The sequence below is a fragment of the Acartia tonsa genome, chromosome 2 (assembly GCF_053477335.1).
Source record: "Acartia tonsa isolate MP-2025a chromosome 2, ASM5347733v1, whole genome shotgun sequence".
NCBI lineage: Eukaryota > Metazoa > Arthropoda > Copepoda > Calanoida > Acartiidae > Acartia > Acartia tonsa.
Window position 1 is genome coordinate 9,905,965 of NC_137261.1, and position 26,950 is coordinate 9,932,914.

Consider the following 26,950-nt stretch of genomic DNA (forward strand, 5'->3'; position numbering starts at 1 on the left):
GAAAATGAGCAATTCTTGTAACGCCAACCAAACGAACAAACATTGATTAAGATTATACATAGAAAAAGCTTATCTATTTACAAAAAGATGTGAATATTCTGTGAAAAACTATGACATAGTTATTATTATCATAATCCACATACAGCTAGATGGCATTATGGTATAAGGATATGATGATTATATACTACAGAAATGATATGGTATAAGGATAAGTAAGAGAAAGATAAATTCAGCCCCAACCCCCCTCCCCCAAACATCGAAACAAAGTTAACTGGGTGGGGAAGAGAGGGGGGTTATTAGTAAGGTATTGTATTTACTAAGTTTTACAAACGAGTAATTTTTAACTTAACTAGAATCTGTTTTTCATTGTTATCTGTAAGCATTAATTAATTTTATTTTATGTGAATGAAAATTTAATATACTTATTCCCTGGTATTTATGACAGTCATCGCCTTTTCTGATCTGTTAATCTTATTAGCAATGGAAATATAAGAATGAAGCTTATTCTTTTTATGCAAGAACTTTCATTAAGGTATGACGTATTAACCTAAATCTTTTTATTATTTCCGTCATTTACATCAGGAATTTTGGATAAAAATCAGGGATCTAAAGGGATAAGACAATGAACGATAAGTTGATTACATTTCCAATGATGATACAAAAAAATACTCCTTTTGTAGATTACAATTAGTTTTTTAAACATTTAAACACTCAACTTAATGAATCAACCAACCAAAACTTATTTAAAATCCGCAAAGTTGTTGAGCCAACGAATAAGAAATTGTTCTTTTAAAACTTTGGTGACTAGTGTAATAAACAGCCCATTGTCCCGGACCCCCTCCCTGGAAAAAACAGTGCAATAAAGGGCAAATAAATCTTAAATAGGGTTTAGGGTCTGCAAAGTAAAATTAATTTTTTTTTTGGATCAAAAAATCTTTGATTTGGATTTTTAAGAACCATGGCTCCTCTAAAAATCAGCTTTTCTGTACTTAAAACTTAAAAAAAAATGTATTTAGTATTTATTTCAAGGTAAAAATTTTAATATATTTTGAAGGGGGGAAGGGGGGATCCTGAACTATCCATTATATTGTCCTTAGAAAACCAAAATAATTATTAAAATCTCCGAATAATTCTCAAAATTTGACCAAATAACTTAAACGCGTTGGTTAGGTCTAAATTACACATATGAAAACGAAAAAAGATTTTTTCAGCTGAATGATCAGTGGTTATATTGTTGGGTATAGAAATAAAATAAATAGATCATTTTCCGTGTTCCGTTATTAAGATACTAAATTTTCATTGCTGCGCTACTTATGTAAATATAAGATACTAGCGGATACGCCTCTAGAGGCCCTACGGGAGGGTGGAGGTGCCCTCACTCAAACTAGTAAGACTTTCCACAACCTATAGAAGCTACATTGTAAAGGAGAACCATATCGAAACAGTGCAGTGGTTAGCAAGATCTTAAACTACAGACAGACAGTTTGACTTCCTGTTAATTTAAACAAGGATTGTTTAGGATATTGAAAAGTACGCAGTTGATAGCCATTGGAACAGAGAGAAGGTCTTCAGCTTTTTCAGTCATAATAATGTGGATGATATGTCTTTTCCTTGCAATACAGGTACCTACAGTACAGAAAGTACAATATGTACAGTAAAGGAGCACATTAAAGGGAGTATGCAACAATACAGTTTATGCAATAAAGGAACCATGCAACAGTACAGTTTTATTTTAAAGGGAATATGCAACAGTACAGTTTATGCATTAAAGGGACTTTTTAATAGTACTGTTACTACATTAAAGGGAATATGCAACAGTGCAGTTTATATAAAGGTGTTCTCATAAAACGTTAAAATGTTAGTTTTTCCTATTTTCTGATTTTAAAGTTTTGCTTTTATGAAAGTTGTCATCCTTGTTTGATTTTAAATTTTGTTTTAAGTTGGAGGATCTAAAACTGGAAAACCTTGTTCCTTTCCTTTTATTTATCAGGTATGAAATATTTGCGCTACACTATTAGTTGTTTAGCTGCTACACCCTAGAGTCTTCCAGAGGTATTTGAAGTGGGAGGCAAGGCGACCCTCATTTCTCTATTTCCTTCTATACGAAGTAGAACGATGTCTGTTTGAAGCTTAAGATTTAGGTAACCGCTGAACGGATTGGGCTCTTATCTTCAGTATAATATACTACTGCTTCTGCGGTGGTTTTAGGCTATTTTCTTTGAGGTCGCTCCCAAAAATTACCTCACTAACCAGCTGACCAATCCACTCCACGTTAAATATTTAATAGTTGCAGAAAAAAAGATCCTGGGACATAAAAATTCTTTAAAGGTATTAAAAGACTGTAATTTTTATAAAAACCTAATATTTGTGAAAATAAATATTATGTAGAAGTTTCTTAGAATTATGTTAATATAAATTATTCTATGTTCATTTACATAATTGTAATCTTTCTATTTTGTAGAGTTTCAGTTAAGTTTAATTATCTTTGATATTAAGTTTAATTATCTTTAAAATTTATATTAACAATTCAAATTTCGTCTTAAGACAAAATGCATAATAATACATAAAAAATGTATTTAATTACACACTCAAGATGTTGAAATTAATAATAAAAAATCTGCTTTGCTTCTTAGAAAGAAACAGTGATCTAAAGGGATAAGACATAGCCGATAAATAAGAAAACGTTATTAAATTCTTTGTGGATTAGTGTTAATAAACAACGTAAAATATAGAGGAGTTGCTCATTTAATAAATTATTGACCGATAGTAAAGGAGTTTTTACACCCCAACAAAATTTCGGCGCTTTTCGGGAGCCAACACCCCCCCCCCCCTTAAAGATGAATCACTGCCCTATTTAGTTTTTGTACCCCCTCACATTAAATAAAAGCTTTGAATTACTTGATGCCCAATGTAAAAAGTAAAAGTTCTTTATCAGGATTTAGCCATTCCATTAAAACTTTTAAGATTAGTAGAAAATTCATCTTTGCACTTAAATTGAAATTTGATTTTCTTTAATTGCAAATATTGCAAATTTTTAATTTATATTGGGAATAGTTTTAATTATTTTATTGTGAGAACAATTAAATAAAAAAAAACTTTTGTTTGCAATTTTAGAGCTACTGGATATGTGTCCTTATTTATTATTTGATTTCACTTTTTAGCTGCAAACCTACTCTATAATTCCCATTGGCCGTCCGACTGTCCGTCCGTTATTATCTGTCCGTACGTAATTATCTCGGTCGCAATTAAAGTTAGTCAGTCATGCAAAAAAATAATTCATTATTTTGTCAACATTTATTTTTTTATTCTTTGCTACTTATGGATGTTATCAACCTTGTTTTTATTTAGAGTATCGTAGATCAGACTTGGGAGAATGATTCCATGTCCGATATGGAAAATCCAACTTCTAAGGTGCAGTATACAATTATTTTCCAAGCGTAATTTACTTCAAATTGCGTAGTCGTGCACGGAAACCCCATACCCCTTTTTTTGATTAATTTGTAAGGTTTATGATAAAGAGGATGGATCATTTTTATGTATGTTTGTTTTTACCTAAAGTTAAGTTAGGTTATATTGGTTACAGAGTAGCCCTGTAGTGTAAGGTCGCCGCAGGTAAAGGCCCCGCATGGTGAAGGTCCCCTGCCAGGGTTCAGCATAAAGTAGCTGGACAAGGTGCCTTAAAAATCAGCCATGTGACGTCATAAAAATGAGGAATATGAGAGGAGAAGAGGGAAAGAAAACCCCTAAAAAGAGATGGATATTCCCTCATTTTCATGACGTTTCAAGGCTGATTTTTTGGACACTTTACCCAGCTACAGCATAAAGACGAAAAAATTCAAACCAATTTTTTTTCAATAAATCGTTTTTATTTGGTTAGGGGAGATGGGGTCGATGAAAACTTTGAGAAGAAAAAGCACCTATTATAAATTGGCATGTTGAACGTTAACATTTCCATATATTTTTAATGCATTACTTTAATACTTTAGAACCAAACCACAAGTTTCCTGTATTTTGAGAAGTGTACACCTTTGGATGATGTTACTCCTTGGTGTTATACAAGGGTTGAGGAGAATCTTACCTATATTTTAGGTTAGTTTGTCGGTTCATTTATTTACAAGGATGCCAGTTTTCATATGTAGCGAAGCAGACCAAGGGTATTATAGAGAAGATTTTTAGTACTTATAAGAAAATAAAGAAAGAATGATAAACGAAAATCACGGAACGTTTACATAGAGTTATATAAAGATTTTTGTAAGCTGTATACTATTGACGCTCTTTGGTAAGGGGTATTTTCAACACTTATTGTGTTTGTCAATATACCTAACAAACTACTTACATAAAAGTCTAATTAATATTCATTCTGTACATTTTAATAAATAAATCTTTGTAAAACTCGAAATAAAAAAGTTCTAAGTATGTACTGTACAAAATCGGATCCTGAATTATCTTAGTACATCCCCCTACCTATCAATTACCTTATAAGTTCAAGGCTGTTGTCCATGACAATTTAAGGTCTGTTCAAACAACCTATGATAATATAGGGGAACCAAACTCACATTTTTCTAAGGTTTAGGTTAAGTAACATCCAACAGACAACCAACTCTTTGATTTCACAAACTTTGTCGGGAAATTCTAACTTTTCATGGAAATGAGCTGCGCCTGATTTGGGCGAAGGGGTATTCCCCCTCTTAGGACTGTATATTAATGGCCTCCCTGACGACGAGCGGATGCGCTACGTGTTGAAACATAGGCGCAGTTTATATTATACACCCTCCATAAATTTTTCTGAGGTGGATTCTTAAAAAAATTTGCCCCACTAATCGCTTAGTGGGGCAAAATTGTTTTCGTGAAAAATCCACCAAAATGACTTTAAAAATCTACAAAAATTAAACAAAATCATATAAGGGTTATTAACATAAGATTTTTTTTTGAGAATCCACCTCTGATATGTTGTTTAAATATTAATTTCTACAGGATAGTTTTTGTACACGCGTATATATGAAAGACTATATTTATCACATTGTTTATGTTTTTACTTCTCGTATTGCTTGCGTCAAAAAACAGAATATTTTAGAACATCATACCTATGAAACTTTATCTTGTATCTACTATCTAATATCTAAAAATATGAGAGATATAGGTTTTATTGAAAAAGTAAAGTTTAATGTTTCTTATCGTCCAAATTCATATATGTTAAACTTCGCAGGGAGGGAGGGGACATTGGACTGTAAATCATATTGGTCTTTCATTTGTTACCTTAACAACTTCGACTAATTATGAAATCTTGATTGATAGGTTCAAACTAGCAGTGCCTACACTTTTAAACAAGTAATTTTCATTTGCAGATGGGTAATGGGAATGTATATCAATTTATTAAGAAGGTTTGAAGAATATTTTTTTAGTTTTAGTGTAGTGTTTATTTTCTTTACACTTATCCTCTCCCTCCCTGTAATAATATAGGGTTTTAGTGTAGTGTTTATTTTCATTACACTTATCCTCTCCCTCCCTGTAATAATATAGGGTTTTAGTGTAGTGTTTATTTTCATTACACTTATCCTCTCCCTCCCTGTAATAATATAGGGTTTTAGTGTAGTGTTTATTTTCTTTACACTTATCCTCTCCATCCCTGTGATAATATAGGGTTTTAGTGTAGTGTTTATTTTCTTTACACTTATCCTCTCCAACCCTGTGATAATATAGGGTTTTAGTGTAGTTTTTATTTTCTTTATACTTATCCTCTCCCCTGTGATAATATAGGGTTTTAGTGTAGTGTTTATTTTCTTTACACTTATCCTCTCCCTCCCTGTAATAATATAGGGTTTTAGTGTAGTGTTTATTTTCTTTACACTTATCCTCTCCAACCCTGTGATAATATAGGGTCTTAGTGTAGTGTTTATTTTATTTACACTTATCCTCTCCCTCCCTGTAATAATATAGGGTTTTAGTGTAGTGTTTATTTTCTTTACACTTATCCTCTCCATCCCTGTAATAATATAGGGTTTTAGTGTAGTGTTTATTTTATTTACACTTATCCTCTCCCTCCCTGTAATAATATAGGGTTTTAGTGTAGTGTTTATTTTCTTTACACTTATCCTCTCCCTCCCTGTAATAATATAGGGTTTTAGTGTAGTGTTTATTTTCATTACACTTATCCTCTCCCTCCCTGTAATAATATAGGGTTTTAGTGTAGTGTTTATTTTCTTTACACTTATCCTCTCCATCCCTGTGATAATATAGGGTTTTAGTGTAGTTTTTATTTTCTTTATACTTATCCTCTCCCCTGTGATAATATAGGGTTTTAGTGTAGTGTTTATTTTCTTTACACTTATCCTCTCCCTCCCTGTAATAATATAGGGTTTTAGTGTAGTGTTTATTTTCTTTACACTTATCCTCTCCCTCCCTGTAATAATATAGGGTTTTAGTGTAGTGTTTATTTTCATTACACTTATCCTCTCCCTCCCTGTAATAATATAGGGTTTTAGTGTAGTGTTTATTTTCATTACACTTATCCTCTCCCTCCCTGTAATAATATAGGGTTTTAGTGTAGTGTTTATTTTCTTTACACTTATCCTCTCCATCCCTGTGATAATATAGGGTTTTAGTGTAGTGTTTATTTTCTTTACACTTATCCTCTCCAACCCTGTGATAATATAGGGTTTTAGTGTAGTTTTTATTTTCTTTATACTTATCCTCTCCCCTGTGATAATATAGGGTTTTAGTGTAGTGTTTATTTTCTTTACACTTATCCTCTCCCTCCCTGTAATAATATAGGGTTTTAGTGTAGTGTTTATTTTCTTTACACTTATCCTCTCCAACCCTGTGATAATATAGGGTCTTAGTGTAGTGTTTATTTTATTTACACTTATCCTCTCCCTCCCTGTAATAATATAGGGTTTTAGTGTAGTGTTTATTTTCTTTACACTTATCCTCTCCATCCCTGTAATAATATAGGGTTTTAGTGTAGTGTTTATTTTATTTACACTTATCCTCTCCCTCCCTGTAATAATATAGGGTTTTAGTGTAGTGTTTATTTTCTTTACACTTATCCTCTCCCTCCCTGTAATAATATAGGGTTTTAGTGTAGTGTTTATTTTCATTACACTTATCCTCTCCCTCCCTGTAATAATATAGGGTTTTAGTGTAGTGTTTATTTTCTTTACACTTATCCTCTCCATCCCTGTGATAATATAGGGTTTTAGTGTAGTTTTTATTTTCTTTATACTTATCCTCTCCCCTGTGATAATATAGGGTTTTAGTGTAGTGTTTATTTTCTTTACACTTATCCTCTCCCTCCCTGTAATAATATAGGGTTTTAGTGTAGTGTTTATTTTCTTTACACTTATCCTCTCCCTCCCTGTAATAATATAGGGTTTTAGTGTAGTGTTTATTTTCTTTACACTTATTCTCTCCCTCCCTGTAATAATATAGGGTTTTAGTGTAGTGTTTATTTTCTTTACACTTATCCTCTCTCTCCCTGTAATAATATAGGGTTTTAGTGTAGTGTTTATTTTCTTACACTTAAGAACATCTCTTTACACTTATATTGCATTATATTGTGTGTCAGAGGTAAGGGATGGGTTATTAAAAGAAAAATTGATATTCTTCCTAATTAAATAAATAATTGGTTTCTAATGATATGATATCCATTCATAAAAGTATTAGCAAAGGATCTCGCTAACCGCTTAACTGATATGATTTTCTTTTACATTGAATATTTCTAAAGGTCATTTCAAACTATTTTGGGGGTAATTTTATTTACCTCCATCCAACCTAGAGATATCGCCCCTAGAAAAATCTCCTCCCTAAACTAAAGATTTATTTTCCATTCTTTTTATTTCCTGTTTGGCTGTTAGGAAAACTTTAAAGTTCATAGATTTTTGGGGACATTTTACCTTGAACTGCCCTAGATCCAAAGATTCCTTATATTTACCTATCCTAGGATCTTTAAGTGTTTACCCATAATTTTCTGTACATGCGTTTACTCAGACCTTAGGTATAAATGAATGGGTTAATGGAAGATTAATTTTACCAACCCACACTCCCTGAATAAGATAGATATTATATTTCGGAAACTATCTATAATACAAAGAAGAATGATGTCTGTATGTACGTCTGTCCCTTAAGATCTCGGTAACCACTGAACCGATCGGATTCTACTCTTCAGGGTATATACCTATTGGTCCTGTGGTGGTTTTAAGATATTTTCTTGGGGGGATGGGACACCCCCAACCCCCCCAAAATCAAAAAAAGAATATGGTTAGGTAAGTTCACATAAAACTACTGGCAGCATCAGTAGTACTTAATTTTTTATTTTTTTAATTACCTCTTGGGGCAAAGCCCCTAGAGGCTAGGGTCGAAGCCGCTAGTTTTGAATAAAGAAGTCAATTGGCTGAGTAGTCATCAATAGTTTAAGCTACAGGCAAAACAAATATAGGATTATTAATAGGACATTAATTTCTTTTAAAAATAGGAAGACAACATCCATAAAAGCGAAGCTCTGAAACGTTAGGACAAACGAACATTAGCACTTGAGTAGAGTGTCAGAACTGGATCAGAATATAAATGTTTTAAAGTCGCTCAAAACAAAATTGTAAGTAGATCTCTTGAAAAACTGCTTAAATACAGGATATTGTTTAAGCACATACTTACATTTTAAGGACTTAATTATAGAGATGCTTTGCTTATTACGATGTAATTTTTTGTCTTAGGAATTAGTATTCCAAGAATCAGACCAATCGGACAATTTTATCACATACAAATTTGTTGTTAAAAAAGTTAAAAAGCAAATTGTTTAAAATGGACTTACAGACTTTTTGGTAACGCTTTCTAACTCGTACCTGACAACTACAGGAATCACAATGCAAAGTTTGAAATCGGTAGGACAATTCTAACATGCCTAAATTTACGAAAAGAGCAATCCGTTACGGACGTACAGACGTACGGACGGACCGACCCTAATTATAGAAAAGCTTCGCTTTTAATTAAACATCTATTGATTCTATAATCTAAGTGTTTTTTATGATTAAAAAAATATTAGGTTATTTCAAACAAAGTTCCTGTTGAGCACTGATAACCCGCTTATGTTTAAAATCATTAGTTATTATTTCTATATGCTAACCCCTGCGGGGCTATTTACTGCGGTGCAATAACCCAACTCCTCCCCCCAACATATGTACAATTTATTAAATGATTAGGGTTGGGTAATAGTGCACAACAGGGCACTTTATGTGAAAGCGCCAACTATTCAGATAGATACATTTCTGAACAACATTCAAAAAGAATTATATAGTCTACTGAAAGTAGCTACTTCTCAATATTCAAAATATATTCTGTCAATTTATTTCAAATAAAAAAATTTCATCTCCAATTTAAAAAATGTTCGAATTCAAAAATAATTCGTTTTATTTTCAATTGTACTGAGAAACTTCTGTTATACTTTGTGATTTGTTTCCAACTATTATGTTCGAGTTTAGACATTTTTAAGAATTAAAAATTGCTCCTGGAATCATAAATCCTTATTTCCGTATTCTGGAGCTACTATGTAATTTACTCCAATATCTCTGTCTGTCCGACAGTCCGTCTGTAAGTTTGTCAGTCTGTAACGCTTTGGGGGAAATGCGATTTCTTAGGCTACTACTTAGATAGAAAGCTGATTTCTTTGTGAAGATTCCCTTTTTCAAAGATAATTCATTTTACAACTCACATGTTCTGTCGGTATGACTGTCATGCAACAAAAGAAAAAAATATGTTTTGTTTTATAAATCTTAATCTTTGGATGTTGTCATCCTTTTGTCATTATTTCGATAAATAGGGATTAAATAATTTTTATGTTTATTTATTTAATAGTATTTTCATTTAATTTTTGAGTGGCAAAGCAGGGGAATTGGTGGTAAAGAGAAAGAAAACAATGTTTATGCTTAAAATTATATTCAAATATCCAAACTGTTACAACAACCAATGATAACTAAAAAACTTAGTGTCAACTTCTTTTTTATACAAACAGCAGGATAATTAGGTAAAGCAACGCCGAATAGACAACCAATCATTTAATTGCACGACCTTTGTCTGTCCTAACTGTGCCTGGTATTAAGTTCTACCTTTTTAAGGTCCATTGCGTTCCTTAATGTAATTTCTATTAATGTTATGCGCATAACATAGCTGCAATAGGTACCATTTTTAACGTCTCTACTAGGACGTGGTAAGGTTAAGACTCGAGTCCGACACCTTCCCGACAGCATGTAGACACGTTACTATCATTGTAATGCTCTGGGTACTTTGGAAAGCCATTGTCCTTTTTATTTATAAACAAAAATATGTTTTTGCACGATAAGCAGAGCTCAGCAGCCGCTAGAAAACGAAATTATATGATGCTATACATGATTTTTCAGTATGGCTGACAACCGGTTCTTATCAAGGGGATATTAATCGATTGCACAGCCATACTGGAGAATAATTTCTGGACGTTCTGGCGGTTCTGTGCACTAATTGCACTCTTTTACATATAAGCTGTTTTATAATCTTTAATCGTTAATCCGTCTAATAAGTAAGGCATCTATAGAAGTTAAATAACAGAACATTGGTGACTGTCGGGCCCTGAAAAGACATTCATATTATTTAAAAACAAGTAGGTGTAAAAAATAAGATTTCATTTTATGCAATTCTTTAAGAAAAAACACTTTTCAATCCATATATGTTGACAACTAGATTAAGCTACCCTAGGCAGACCTTTACACTAAAAAATCATGAGAAAGATGAACTATAGTCCATACACAGATGAAGTAGTAAAATTAAATTAGATATCCTACTGTATAAAGAAGTTTTTTTACCTTAAGCTTGAGTTCTCCATTTTAGTTGAGCTTCACATGTGTTTAATAAAAGCTTTCCTGTAGTGGACTTACACGATCTTATTCATTTCTATTATGATAACTGAATGAATCAAATAAAATGTACCCATATATATTTTTTGTACTTTTTAAAACATTTAAACATAGTATCCTGTATGTATTTTTGAAAAGTATGAAGTCGGAGATTGGAAAAAAATAAATATTTTCATTTAATAATATTTTAGAATATACATTATTGAATCATTCATAGTAAAAATGTATTTACTAAAGAACATTACCGGTTTTAGAAGCTGAAGAAAACTGCCTGTTAAAGACCCAAAAAAATGTATTTAGGTACTATCTTTCAAAGTGTCTATCGAGCAATGTCCCCTTTCCCAACTCATCATTTTTGGAAAAAATAAAAAAATATGGGGAAGTGTGGTTTGTTTTCCCCCCTAAGCCTCGGTCCCTTGGGGCTTCAAATATCCAATATAGTCTAACCCAACCAGACTAAAACTAATTAACAAAGAAACTAAAGTCTACACCCTCCCCTTGTTTTTGATTTATTTTATAATAGGAAGGGTTACTATGCTCGACTTGGAACTCTAAGGTCTGAAATTCATTACAGTATTGTTTAGGTCAATGGGGCTACTGTGACCCCGCGTGTACTGGACAGAAAGCTAAGTTCAATAGTAAATATGATATTGTTTAGGTCAATGGGGCTACTGTGACCCCGCATGCATGAACAGAAAGCCTAGTTCAACAGTGAAGTTAATATTGTTTAGGTCAATGGGGCTACTGCGACCCCGCATGTACTGGACAGAAAGCCAAGTTCAATAGTGAATATGATATTGTTTAGATCAATGGGGCTACTGTGATCCCGCGTGTACTGGACAGAAAGCCAAGTTCAATAGTGAATATGATATTGTTTAGGTCAATGGGGCTACTGTGATCCCGCGTGTACTGGACAGAAAGCCAAGTTCAATAGTGAATATGATATTGTTTAGGTCAATGGGACTACTGTGACCCCACGTGTACTGGACAGAAAGCCAAGTTCAATAGTGAATATAATATTGTTTAGGTCAATGGGGCTACTGTGACCCCGCGTGTACTGGACAGAAAGCCAAGTTCAATAGTGAATATGATATTGTTTAGGTCAATGGGGCTACTGTGACCCCGCGTGTACTGGACAGAAAGCCAAGTTCAACAGTGAATATAATATTGTTTAGGTCAATGGGGCTACTGTGATCCCGCGTGTACTGGACAGAAAGCCAAGTTCAACAGTGAATATAATATTGTTTAGGTCAATGGGGCTACTGTGATCCCGCGTGTACTGGACAGAAAGCCAAGTTCAACAGTGAATATGATATTGTTTAGGTCAATGGGGCTACTGTGATCCCGCGTGTACTGGACAGAAAGCCAAGTTCAACAGTGAATATAATATTGTTTAGGTCAATGGGGCTACTGTGATCCCGCGTGTACTGGACAGAAAGCCAAGTTCAACAGTGAATATAATATTGTTTAGGTCAATGGGGCTACTGTGACCCCGCGTGTACTGGACAGAAAGCCAAGTTCAACAGTGAATATAATATTGCTGCTAATGACGAATATTGGGAGGTATGACTTTTTTATATATTTTATTTTATCCCATTATTTAATACTAGTTCCTTCTAGGGGTCTCTAGGAGCACTTGGGGCCATACGAGTTGGAGTTTGGGGGCAACTCGACCCTTCTATTTTATTTTTTAGAGAATATGTACTTTTTCTAAAGATGGAATAGTAATTATATAATCATTAATAATAAGAAGGGGCATTTTTTGGCAGAGTGTTAGTACCTTTCTACAACATAGTCATAAATTCTCCCGGGACCATAACGGTTCAATGGGTAAGGTAATCCCTCGACATACACAAATAGATAGAAAAACATCTTGTTAATTTATGAGGATATATGTTTTAATACTCAAATACGTTGATTTAGTCTAAAATACACAAATTAAAATATATTTTTAAAATTTGAAATCTTTCATTCATTCTTCTTATAAAATTGAATAAACTAAAATCAAATCTATTTTTGGTGCAAATTTATTATTTGTTTCGTAAGTTTTGACAATTTGTTTCATCCCACACTATGCCTTTGCACAAACAAAGTTTGCATTCTTTTATTGAAATCAATTTTTAATATATTTACAGTAATAAAGAAAATTTTCTTTTGTGTATAATTGTCTACTGCTTTGATGATTTTTTTTACAAAAATATAATCTTCTCATAAAAATACTGTGCCAGCGAGCTTTTTTGGTAGCGTAGTTACTCTATAGTTTGCTTTTTCCATGTAAGTTTATGTTTATGCTTATTTCTTATTGTTTAAGATAGAAAGCTGAAATTTTATGTATACTTACATAGATCCTATGACCTGCATCAAGTTTATGCATTTTCTTAGCATCTAAATATATAAATATGATTTTTTTGGTGAAGTTTTTTTATGGGCTATGTATGATTTTATTGTTCTATAGTTAATTAGTAATGCTATGAAGTCATTAAATTTTACAGGTGAAATATTATCATTATTGTTTTATACAGCTGATCACCGCTATACTACTTATGGATGTTGTCATCATTGTTGTTAGTACAATCAACTTTATTTGTTTATGAAAATAGTGTGCCAATCTTTCTCTCTCTCACACACATAAACATTTTCACCAGGTATCTAAACGGTAAAACAATGTCCGAAAAATTAATGTACATCCCCAATGATGATACACAAAAGTACCCCTTCTGTAGATTACAATTAGTAGTTGAAACGATTTAACAATCAACTTAATCAACAAAATTAAAATTAAAAAAGTCACAAAGTTGTTAATCCAACGAATAAGAAAATGTTATTATAAAACTTTGGGGACTAGTGTAATAAACAGCCCAATGTCACCTTCCTCCCTGCATTTTCACTCTTATATACTCAATATTAAGACATGTCAAATAACTTTATATTGAATGTTTTATAAGTCACATGAAAGGTTTGAGAAAATGCTAAATATTACAAGGACGATAAGATAAATATCCCTTTAAGATTTTCAAGATTTCATTAACTTCGGAATCGATTGAGTTCTCCATTTTAGGAAGGCCTCACACAGGTCCTTGGATGGTTTCAGACTTATTAAATTTTAGATTTAGGTTAAGAGATGGTTTTAGACAATTTTTCGATCTTTGAATACGGAGCGCCTAGATTCAATAAGACGCAATCAGTAGGAAATTTATATTGTAAATTGTTAACCATGATATCTTAGGAAAACTTCTATTTCATCAAGTTTTAGTATTTTACTATTCCTATTCTTAGTTTGCTTACATTTTTAGATTGTTAGATAATTGTTATATTTTGTCTTACGTCAACCGACAGACAGATAGACCAAGCAGCAACCACGAATTGAAGAGTAGCCGTGCTCGTAAGAATATGAAACTATTTTTATACATTTTTGATGGTGCCAGATACACAGTAGTGCGTCCACAGTTAGTTAGGGACAATGGATATAGAACATACATGGATGAGGAAAATTTGTCGTCAATTTAGGTTGCTAACATGGACATCATTTATTGTTCAGTTTGTTCATCCAGTAGGAGGAAAGGAGATTGGGAAAGGGAGTGGGTGGGGGTTATCATTATTTTAGCCAGCTGCAAGCAAATCTTTACAAGAGTACATGAAAATCTGGTGCAACATGCAAGTAATTATATATCGCTTGACACAATTAGATCCTGGTTTGATGTATCTCTGAACCAAATGTTGTCTATGAAATGCATCATTATACGCAGCCAAATGTCTTACAGACAACCAACCCTTTGATTGATTGCACAACCCTTTTTGATTGGGAATTAGTTTTGCCTGTTTGGGCCAAGGCACTCCCCCAATCTAACTATGTATTAATGTTTTTTTTCTGGAGAAAGGGAGGGGGGGGGGGGGAGGTTGTAACAGGATTTAATGGTAAAACCAATAACTTCAATTTGTATGAGTTTGATTTATCCTAATAAGGTGATATATCAATTTATTGTCCATTTTCCCATCTCTTAGATCCCTAAGTATACAAATTGTACTGCAAATGACCTCCAATTGTCACCTGGAGCAAATAAACCACCTTCTAATAATTCAAATTAAGGAGGGGCCGGAGAGGGCGGAGGGGGGGGGGGGAATTTTCATGTTTTGTTTGTTAATACTTTAGTCAGGTTAGGTTATTAGGTAGCCCGTGTTCTACAGGGTTTTGGCACCTCAGGTTTGGGCCCTCTGAAGGGGGTTAGACATTGACTTCTCTTCCCTTATTTTAATTAACTTCAAAACTATTTACAAATAGTTTATAGTATTTTAATGAGGAATTTATTTCTTCTAAATACTATTAATATGATAAATATAATATATATAAATATATATCAAAAATAGGATATTATAAAAAGGATTTTAATGAAAAAAGGATCAATTGGAATTCTTTAGATTTTTTCAGTGGCGTGCGCAGTTTTTTTGCCAAGCACCTATAATTTTTGTACACCCATTCACAAAAATCAAAAGGGGTGTCCAGACTATTTAAAATGGATGCTAAATTGGCATGCGCGGTAAATTATTTTTTTGTTGTTGTTAATTTTAAGATGTAATTGACATGTTTTACTTAATCCCTTCATGGCAATGTAAAGAGTTGCCAGCATAAAGTGTGTTACCCATCCTCAAAGCCTCCAAATCATCAAAGCACGTCCCCTACCTAAAAAATACTTCAATGGAATTTATTTGACAAAATAGGAAACTTTACTTCAAATAAACGTATTATTCGTCATTATTCATTCTTATATTTAAAAATATTTTAGATAAAAGTATTTATCTGATATCTATTTTAATCCGTATTAAAGATATATCTGTTAGAGAATTCACAGATATTTTGATCCACATGGAATTCCACCCACATAAAATTCCTTGCCTACCACATGGGATTCCACGAACTACTTCACGCACTACTCCAAACTTACGCAGTTGAAGCTTCTGCTGATGGTACAACCCTAGTATTGGCATGCCTACTGCTTTGGTGTAATTTGCCCTAACTATTATTATTAAATTGACCTATTGTAAGACTTTAAATTCCTGGGTTAGTTCTTAGAATTTGTCAAGCGGGGAGCGAAGCACAGCAAAAATTTTATAATGTAGCTAAAGTTTGGAATAAAGTGATGTCAATGAGGTTGCAACCAGCTCTAAAATAAGAAAGTATTAAAAGATTGAGGATTTCTTGCCTTTTATATTAAGTGATTGTTAATTCGCTCATATAGCATTTGGGTTAAAAACGAAACATTTTTAACAAAATGTGTTTTTGCTGCTTATATTAGGTTGGATAATTAAAGAAAGGAAAGTAGAGCCCCGCATGGATAGTACCCCGTAGTTTACTTTAAAAATTGACAATAATAAAGGGGTTTTGTGGACAAGAGATAGGTTAGATAGATAAGTAAAAGCACCATAAAGGTATATACAATATATTTTCTTTACCAGGTTGGATTGTTTGACCTATCCACTTGGGGGAGTGGTCTGTGTCACACCTACAACCCTCCCAAGGATGTGGAACCAGGAGTTACAGGACAACTGTATGCACTTTTAGGTTTGTACAATGTATATAGAAGCAGCTTATAGTGCCTATAAAAATGACGTCATACAATACAAATCACCAATGATAGGCCAGTATACATTTTAATTTTAATTGGTAAAATTTATACTGGCCTAACATTGGTCATTTGTACTGTATGACGTATTTTTTTAATGACACTATGAGCTGCTTCTTGTATAGTGATAGGACATTGGATGATAAAGTTAATCTTTACTCAAATTCTTGAATGTGATGTTGCAGTCTGACGTAGGTTATTATTGGCAAAAAATAGTGAAAAGTACCTTCTAGATCAAGATTTTATAAGATTAATCAACATTTTGAAGCCAACAAATGAGAGATCGTGTTTATAAACATTTTGGTTCAATTATGTTTTATAGTCTATTGTCCCCTTTCTCCATGCATTTAATCTTTGTTATGTATTTTACATAGAGTTTTGTCTTTTATTTAAATGGAAACAAAATTGTTTAAGTAGTTTTAAATACTTGTGTGTTTCTAGTGTTGAAAATTTAAAATTCGTTGCATTTAAATTATCTTGGCAAGACTGTCACATAAAATACTTTAATTTAAACCAACTAAAGCTAGCTTTTAATATCCTTCTGTTGCAAATTGGACCGTAGACTAGCCCCCCAACCAAATCAGATAAATGGAAGAATGTGGGGGGTAGAAAATATATTAACATCCTCCACTAAAAAAGTTGTAGGCATCACAACAATTTTTGAAATTACAATCTCCCCACCCTCCATTTGTTTTCAAAAATCATTTACATTCTTCACTTCACCCCCCCCCCCTCCCCTTATAAAAATTACCTCAACACCGTCTCTCTGTCTTTAAAAATCAGTAATCCGGAAGCTAAATAGTTTTTCTTCAAATAAACAGATGACCCTGTATTATTTTATTGAGGGCGGGGGGGGGGGGGGTATAATTTAGCCAACTTGTAAGATATGGAACTTGTTCCCGCAATGTTTTTGTTTACATTAAGGAGATAAAGACAAGATATTTGCTCCAATGAGGTTCCTCGGATATAATATTTATCTACACGATAGAGGTAAACTTTTATACTAACAAAGAAAAATACCTTAGTTGAAAATTTATTTGATTTCAAGTATGGCTTCGAAAACGATTGATATCAGTCGGAATTGGTTCTCAGCCATACTGAAAAATCAAGTATGGCATCGTATTACAGTCAATTTTCCATAAACTTTGAAAAAAATGTAACAAAACTGGTTTCAATATTTTTTATTGAAATGTCCCTGTTAAGCTGTCTGTAATAAATAACTTTAAACCCGCGACTAGAGCTAGAAACCTGTTTATAAACAGGACTTACAGCCAAGGGTCATACAATCAAAGGGTTTATTGTATGTAAAATATTATTAAGATAAAAATTAAGAAAACATGTTTAAGAAGGGATAACAATTCTTAATAACCAAGCTATATTATAATTTATCTAAGTCAGTCCGTCCGTTAGATTAGTCCCACGCAAGGTTAATTCCCCCTCATCAGCGTTAAGTTGTTACTAATACTAAAAAACTACTCCACTTATTTTCAATATATTTCATAAATATGGGGAGGGGTGTTATAAAAGCTCTGCTCCCCAAGGGAACCTTAGAATTAAAGAATAGTTGCGCTACTAAAAAAACCCAATTGTTAGGTCAATTCTGGCCCGGCCTTGAGATGGGACGTATAGGACTGAGTGACCAGTTCTTCCTGCCCAAAAATATTGAGTGGGAAGGAAGCTTCTACATGCAACAGAAAACACAGATCAGTAAGGATGATATACCCTGCTCAGAGGTATGTAGTACAGTTTTGGGTATCAAGGTGTCTGCTTGCCGTCAGGGAGGTGTCGGGTTCGAATCTTAACTTTTTAATGCTATTCTAAAAACAAAAAAATAATACCTACTGCTACTATGAATGGATTTTTAATAAGTAGAGGCAATACCGTGACTGACCGTAGGAACTGCAGATTAGATTGCACACTGCATAGAAATAATTTCTATTTAAATGTGGTGTAATTAAAGGGTACGTCGTCTCTTGGGCGTAACTTCAACAAACGTATCAATGAATGCATGGACTGAAAAGAAAACACTGTTTCCCTTTGTTATGCTTGGATTTTTGTCACTGTGGATTTATCTTTTTTTAAGTTGAATAGTTCAAAACACTGCCTTTGGTAGTTTAAAGATATTCTTAGCTACCCACCTCTATTTTTTGACTAAATTAAATAGTTCTTTTAATTCCAATTTAAAATTCCTTTTCACAGCAAGGAAATTTAATACAAACAGAAATAAACAAAGTTGGACACTGTTACATTAATGGATATATTATTAGTTGAATGTTACACCAGATTATCATGTACTCTAATAAAGTGAAAGTTGCAGTTGCTAAACCTCCCATCCACCCCTTTTACCCCATCCCCTTCCTTCCTACTGGATGGATGAACTGACCAAGTTTCTATCAACAGGCTAAATTAACTAAAAATTTAACCGTATATCCTGTATCCATTGATATAAATACTTATTGCCCTTTTCTTGATATAATTAAGAATCTAGCATAGTTTTTAATGTTAACATCTTTGTTTGCAGGATCCATCTTATAGTTTCCGTGACTGTGTGTTGACCTGGGTAGCTGCTGATGCCGGCTGTCATCTGGACTGGTTCAGCCAACCTCCCGGCAAAGCACAACGCTGTTATAAAAGGTGAATTTTAGTTTCTGTAACAAATCCTATTTTATAAATTAGTAAAGTTTTTATTGTCTGAAGCTTAAGATTTCAACACCTACAGAAGGTTTAAAGTTATCCATTTTGGGAAGTTTTACATAGGATCATGGAAGGTTTTAGCCAATTTTTAAAAATCTATGCCTTGGAATGGTTTTAGGCTATTTTCTAACTACCCTTTCATCTTGAGAGATGCTAGATGCAAGGGGCGAAGTTGCTAGTATTAAAAAAAAATAAGCGTTTATTTGTCCTTTCAAACAATAATTACTTTGCCGATTGGGTTCTGCTTTTAGGGAGTCAATAGCTCTTTTTAGTTTATTAATTTTCTTTTTTTAAAGCACTAAGAGACAGAGTCCCTTAATGCTACATGCGTATTCTATAAAAATAGAAATAATCTTTTTTATTTCATCTAGGGAGCAAATTGGGAAATATAGCGAGAGTTTAACTAAAGCCCTGCAAGCTAGATGGCTCCAGCTGTCCAATATGACTGGTTGCATTCCCAAATGTACTGTAAGGTAAATGTGTAGAAACCGTTACTTTGTAGCATCCTCTCGATGTCGAAAAGGTTTCAGTTTTTAACCTCAGACCAATTTCGTGTAATAAATAAAGACGTTAAAATTGGTTTTTGCTACTGTACGACAGAAATAGGTACAGTAGGGGAAATCCCTTTGCCCCAAAAAGGTACAATTGATTTAAGTGCAAAGATAGAATTCCATACACAGATCTTGCAATCAAAAGGTTTTATGAAATTTATGCAATTCTTTTTATAAGCGAAGAATATCTAGAACCAAGTCTTAAAATGTCCGTATTAAACATCCTATAATAAGGTACTTTTAGGATAAGATTTTACGGAATTTTTTTTAAATGTTAGATATCGTTAAATATTGAATTGATATCATTGTTTCTTCATATTTATCACTGTTTCTTTCTATGTCTGATTTATTAAACTTCGCTTTTGTGGATGTTGTCATGTTTGTTATTTCAGATCTTACTCGCTGGTTGAGAAAAGTCGAGAGGAGGCGAATTGGGGTAGAAACTGGTCAGCTTCCTTCTACATGGATGTCAAAACTTCCAGCTATACCCACCAGGTAAACCATACAATATCGTGGCAGTTTTCCTTTCAAGCATTGAAATCCTTAACCCTTATTTTGAAAAGTATTGGAAATTAGGGAAGGTTACATTTAAAAAAAAAAATATTTGGTCAGGTTAGGTTGTAGTTAGTACAGTATTTAGTCCTACAGGGTTAGGGAATCGCAGGTTAAAGCATGGGATCTGTTAGGTATAAGGGATATTTTTTCTAGATATATAGAAGGGGGGGGGGGGAGTTTCTAATCATTGAAATGTTATCTTAATGTGAGAAAAGGTTTATTTGCTGAAAATTTGACACACTCGTCTTGTGATCACATACATAAATCACATACAAAGAACAACCTAAAAGGGCTTTCTACAGTGAGTCACTGAAGTTATGTATTTTGCATTTTGTTATCTTCGCTTTTTTTTCTATATATGTATATCTATTTCCCTAAAAGGGTATCTCTGTAACATATGAAGTTATATTTATAAAAGATACCTATCATTGCACATATAAGGAAAAGTCCAACAATTTTTAATTAAGTATTGAAATGCAATAAAGAGGATCGTGCAATTCCATTATATCTCTGCAAATACATATTGGATATATTTGTAAACAAACAAACACAATTATATTCAAAGTAGGCGGACTTTCTTTTATTCTTGGTAATGGTTCTTAAATTGTATAATAATATTATTCGTAGAAAATTGCTTGAAATAAGAAAGAATACATAATATCCTTATAATAAAGTAACAGGATGTTTGTGTGTCTGTGTGTGTGATTGTATGTTTGTGTGTTTGTTTGTACCGAAGGATCTCGCTAACCGCTGAACCGATCGGGTTCTCCTTAACAGGGTAGCTTCTCATAGGTCCCGGGAAGGTTTATAACCATTTTCTTGGGGGTGGGACACCCCCAACTCCCCAAAAAATTAACCCCCCCCCCAAAAAATGTTTTTTTTTTTAATTTTTTAACTAAAATTTTCTTACTTTTTCTTTTAAAATCTAAAATAAGAAATTGGGTTATGAAATTCGACTCTCCCCTCCTCAAGTGCCCCTAGAGGCCTATATGGGCGTAGCCGCTAGTTTGTAAACAAACAAAGACAATAATATTCAAAAGTAGCCGGGCTTTCTTTTATTCTTGGTAATGGTTCTTAAATTATATAATAATATTATTCGTAGAAAATTGCTTGGAATAAGAAAGAATACATAATTTTAAAATATAGCTCAATTATAAACCAGCGGATATTAATCATTTTCGAAGCCATACAGGAAATATTTTTATAGATTGACCGACACTGTTAGCTTGTAAAAAAGGGCTGCCGCTAAAAAAGGAAGTTTTAGATAAAATGTTTTGGTATCACAAATAGCTGGTGTTATCTGAAAAACAATAAACATATTATGTCATACTATGGTACTTATTTCTATATCATTCATGCTTAAAATCAGATTTTCTACAATGTTAATATCTTTTTTTAGGGTGGGGGTTCTTATTTTAGGGGAAGTTAGGGGTATCTCACCCACCGAGAAAATAGCCTAAGACCAACTCAATACAATTAGCCGAATTCTCGGAAGAGTAGAGCCCAGCGGTTAATGAGATCTTAAACTTCAGACAGACAGACAGACAGACAGACATTTTACATGCCTTTGTGTCTAAAAAATCAACATATTTAAAATGGACGCATTAACTGTTTATAGTAATGCTCAAGTAAGGTTTACATTTATTTTAGGTGTAGGATACCGCAACCACAAAAAAGTCAAGTGTCCCTTAAGGCCCCCAAATACAAATATACTGTTATTTTTACTTTTATTTTTGCAACGTAAATATATTTTTTCTAATATCTTGTTAAATAAAGCAAGAAATAGATCCATAAATAATTCAATAATGATGGTATTGGTATGAATACTTATATTCTTATTCATTATCACTAAAAAAATCCAATAAAATAGTTTTAGTTAATCCTGAATAAAAGATGATTAAACCTTTTAAAAATCATCTAAAAGCTCCTTTTTCATCATGACAATTTTTTACTATACATTGCACTTCTTGATCTAATAATTCTATTTCACTACCTTATACAGATACGTCCAAGGGTGGGGCGGAGGTAAAGGTGTGTTTACCCCCCTCAAACTTTGAAATTCCTCTTTATACCCCCCCCCCCCCCTCAAAATAAAAATAAAAATACCTTTGAAATCCCTCATTTTACCTCCACTCAAATAACAAATCTTGGACGTTTCTGACAATCATCCTCATCCTATTATATAAAGTAGTAAGCGTTTTTTGTCTGTCCTGAATGATCTCACTAACCGCTGAACCAATATTGTTCTCCTTTACAATGAAGCTTCATATTGGTCCTGGGAAGGTTTTGAACTATTTTTTGGGAGGGTGTTTCACCCCCCTCCCCCCTCAAAAATGTTTTTTTTACTCCTTTGAAACTTAAATTTAAAATGGGATGAGGTGGACTTTTCCCCCTCCTACCTTAAGTGCACCTAGGGGCTTCTAGTGGCGTATCCGCTAGTCTATAATACAAAGTAGCTTGATGTCTGTCCGTCTGTCCTTCTGTCCGTCTGTCCTTCTGTCCGTCTGTCTGTCCCTTAAGACATCGGTAACCACTGAACCGATTGGATTCTACTCTTCAGGGTATATACCTATTGGTCCTGTGGTGGTTTTAAGCTATTTTCTTGGGGGGTGGGACACCCCCAACCCCCCTAAAAACAAAAAAATCCCCCCTATTTTTTTTTTTTTTTTGTAAGAAATAACCTTGGTCCTTTGTAGAAGATTTCCTTTGAAAGCAGCTAGTACATAAATATAGTGGCTTCGTCCGAACAGGGAGTGGAAACCCGCAACTGTTGCGTTACACGTTGTGCATCCGCTCGTCATTGGACAGGGTAGAAGTTCGAATCTCGGCGTTAGAATATATACCTTATAAGCTAGGACTTACAGAGAAGATCCGTGCAATTAAAAGGAAGGTTGTTTGCAAAAGTTGGGATGTTAATGCCTTGGAAACTACCATGATTCCTCAATCAAACTAAATACATACCTATATAAACACAACTTTTTTCTCATTTTATTTATGGGATTAAATAAACAGATAATCAGTTCCAATTATGATGTTAAAAAATAAGAGTTAAAAATATGTGTTTTTACATTTTGAATCTTTTAAACAGACCCTTCCTCAACTAATGTTATCTTCTTTTCAGACGGAATTTTTCGCCTACGATATTTGGGACTTGACAGCTGGTTTGGGCGGTCTCATGGGAATCTTCCTTGGCTGGTCTTTCCTATACATTATCATTCAGCTCTACATGGTCCTCGAGAACACTTGTATCAACTTCTTTGTCTAGGTTCACTTTGTAGCGAAGCTACTCTACAATTTATACATATGGTCTGTCAGTCGGTCAATACGTCACTAACCTTTTTGTATATTATAATTCAGCCTTAGATGGTCCTTGAGAACACTTTTCTTTGTATAGGTCCAACTTGTAGCGAAGCTACTCTACAATGTATACATACATATGGTTTGTCAGTTGGTCAATACGTCGTTAACCCGCTTGCACATTATCATACAGTTGTTGTATTTAGTCGATTACTTTTTAAAAGCGAAGCTTTTCTATAATTAGGGTCGGTCCGTCCGTCCGTCCGTCCGTAACGGATAGCTTTTTTCGTTAATTTAGGCATGTTAGAATTGTCCTATCGATTTCAAACTTTGCATGGTGATTCCTTTAGTAGTAAGGTACGATTTAGAAAGCGTAGCAACTCTATAATCATTACCAGAATGTCCGTACGTCCATTTTAAACATGTCGATTTTTTTACTTTTTTAACAACAAATTTTCATGTGATCTAATCATCTGATTGATCTGATTTTTGGTATAATAATTCCTGGGACAACAAAGTATAATGTTATTAGCGAAGCAACTCTATAATCATTACAAGAATGTCCGTACGTCCATTTTAAACATGTCGATTTTTTTACTTTTTTAACAACAAATTTTCATGTGATCTAATCATCTGATTGATCTGATTTTTGGTATAATAATTCCTGGGACAACAAAGTATGATGTTATTAGCGAAGCAACTCTATTATCAAGTCCTAAAAATGTAAGTATTTTCATAAACATTATCCTGTATCCAGCAGTTTTTCAACAAATTTACTTACAATTTTGGTTCGACTCTTATACATTTATATTTTGATTATTCAGTTCTGACACTATACAAATGTTAATGTCCGTTTGTCTTACCGTTTCAGTGCTTCGCTTTTATGGATGTTGTCATCCTTGTTGAAACAAAAAAAATGTATCTATTGGTCTGTAAGTCCCTCCCCGTATTGAACGTCATCATACAGCAGTACATCATGTCTGGAAAACAATGGAATAGTTATTTATCGAATCGTATTATAGACAGCTTTTTGTGAATAATAAAATAAGATGTCATAAGAAATTAACCAATTTTCCTCGAATAACAAAAAAACAAATAATAAAATTAAAACCTGTTTTGTTAGCCTGGGCCAATAAAACTGATTTAAATCTTATAATTTTTCAATTCTATATCCGCGGAAAGCTGTCTATGAATGGATAGGAACCGGTTCTCATCCATACGAAAAAACTATGTCTAGCATCGTATTATATCCAGCTTTCTACGAATATAAAAATGTACAATCATAAGATTAAAACCAATTTTTTTAGCCGGTGCCTCCGGCACTTCGGGGCTAAAAAAACTAGTTTTAATCTTATAATTGTACATTCTATATCCGCGGAAAGCCGTTTATAATACAATGAAAGAAATAACTATTCTCGTATTCATTCGAATCCGGTGGAACCGGTTCTCATCCATGTCTAGCATCGTATTGCATCCAGCTTTCTACGAATATAAAAATATACAAAAATAAGATTAAAACCACTTTTTTTTAGCCCGTGCCTTCGGCATCTTTGGGCTAAAAAACTGGTTTAATTTTATAATTGTACATTCTATATCCGCGGAAAGCTGTTTATAATACGATGCGAGAAATGACTATTATTAAATTTTTAGAGAGCTATAGAAGAAGAATATGTGTATAAAAAGAATGAAGTTATTAAGAATTGTTAATATCTGATATGTTATAAATAATTTGTTTATACGCATGATTTGATACCTAAATAGAATAAAATATATTCATAGAAATAATGAAATATTTTTATTAAAATTGGAGCTACTCTATGATTAAGATATTTCCATCTTCCTTATTTACACCGTAAAAATTTCGTGTTATTACTATATCAACATATGTAATTTGGTTCGTCCTTTTCCCCTAAACCGATTCTATGAATAACTTGTAGAGTAGCTTTACTGGGGAAAAATCCAACCCATACTTTAAATTATGTATTTATTCTAATGAAAATAAAAGACTATAAAAATATTATCAAAATTAGACAAATTTAAAACAATTTAATATAATTTTTAAGTAAAAAAGCATGTATAAAGACCTATTTATTAAAATGGGGAAATAAGATCTATAAAACGAAGACCCTAAAAGGTAATGTTAGAGACAATAACCCTTTTAATAGAATGGTCATAGTACAGCTAAAAAATTATTAGCAAATATTGTCAATATAAATTAACATTAGTAAAACAACACAAGAATCATAAAATTAGAGGTTTCGTGATAAAAAACTAAATTAAAAGAATGAAAATTTGTAAAATTAAAGAGGGCATCGAAAAAACATTACTAGAAAAACTAATTTGAAACCAATAGTTTAATGTATTCTTGATGTAAAATAAAATAAAATGTGATCTTACTAATTTATGAAATGAATATTGTAATTTAGTTGAGATATACACACACTTTTAAATGCAAAATCTTAATAATCAGGTCGCCAATTTCTATAAAACATAAAAATCAACAAAAAAATGAAAGTCATCCTTTTTGTCTCTCTTTTTTCCTAAGGCTTCAGGCCTATAAAAGTAAACCTGGAAGAGAGAAACAATCAGTCGTTTTACGGAATTGCTATATCACACTGACTCTTTTTAAAATTCTAAAATTTAAGGGAAGACTCCCTTCTCTTGCTTTGGAATTTTCTTGAGGGTCCTGGCGACTCAAACTTAGGATTTTTCATTTAAAACACACCTAAAAAATAAAAAGTTTTGTTAGATAAAATTCATAATACTTTGTTAAATAAATTGTAGAATATCATTTTGATGTTGGTCAATTGAGATAAATTTAAGGATAGGGCCTTCTTAGGGCCTAAAAGGCTTAGGCATCCGGACGGATAGTTATCTCCAAGTTTTCTTCTGAAGAGAACTCCTATAGCGCGGTACACGGTACCACCAAGTCGCAAGTCACTACGGGGCTAAATAGGAATAACACAGGGAAGATACGGTGGTGGCTCGGCTACCAACGGTTGATGATAGCTCGCTATCTGACGGCCGATACTAACAACCGGATCCTCCCCAAGCTTCTGAAGTCCAGGAAAATTGGAGATCGTTATTTATTCGGACAATTTAACATTTTCGGATTAGAACTCTGAATAAGTTCACGTCTTAAGGGTAGTTTTACTTTGCTAATACTCTGGAAGATCGGTTCGGAGCTAGCCTAGTGATTTTCTTACCTGACAAAGGTACCTAACAAAGAACTTCACGCCTCACGGGGATACAGGCAGTCGAACGGAATATTGTAGTCATGTTCGCATGACTCTAGTAATCACAATAGATACTTCCAGTCCAAAAGTGTTGGCAAAGTTAGTTACCTAGGAATAAAAAA

At 33.1% G+C, this 26,950-nt stretch overlaps 1 protein-coding gene across 2 annotated transcripts in view; it reads left to right on the top strand.

The window, feature by feature from the left end:
• LOC145304193 (uncharacterized) overlaps positions 1-26,950 on the top strand; it is a 56,364-nt gene that overhangs the window by 5,286 nt on the left and 24,128 nt on the right. Inside the window, exons 7-19 of one of the 2 annotated variants that reach the window (XM_080146007.1) lie at positions 1,520-1,622; positions 1,941-1,990; positions 3,349-3,411; positions 3,987-4,089; positions 12,349-12,440; positions 16,329-16,434; positions 17,420-17,485; positions 18,089-18,228; positions 19,017-19,129; positions 19,561-19,662; positions 20,133-20,235; positions 23,417-23,560; positions 25,243-25,374. In XM_080146007.1, coding sequence (XP_080002133.1) covers positions 1,520-1,622; positions 1,941-1,990; positions 3,349-3,411; positions 3,987-4,089; positions 12,349-12,440; positions 16,329-16,434; positions 17,420-17,485; positions 18,089-18,228; positions 19,017-19,129; positions 19,561-19,662; positions 20,133-20,235; positions 23,417-23,560 — 1,185 coding nt within the window. In that variant the 3' untranslated portion in view covers positions 25,243-25,374. Of the gene's footprint in view, positions 1-1,519; positions 1,623-1,940; positions 1,991-3,348; positions 3,412-3,986; positions 4,090-12,348; positions 12,441-16,328; positions 16,435-17,419; positions 17,486-18,088; positions 18,229-19,016; positions 19,130-19,560; positions 19,663-20,132; positions 20,236-23,416; positions 23,561-25,242; positions 25,375-26,950 lie in introns of those variants that run through there. The other variant, XM_080146015.1, reaches the window with a different exon arrangement.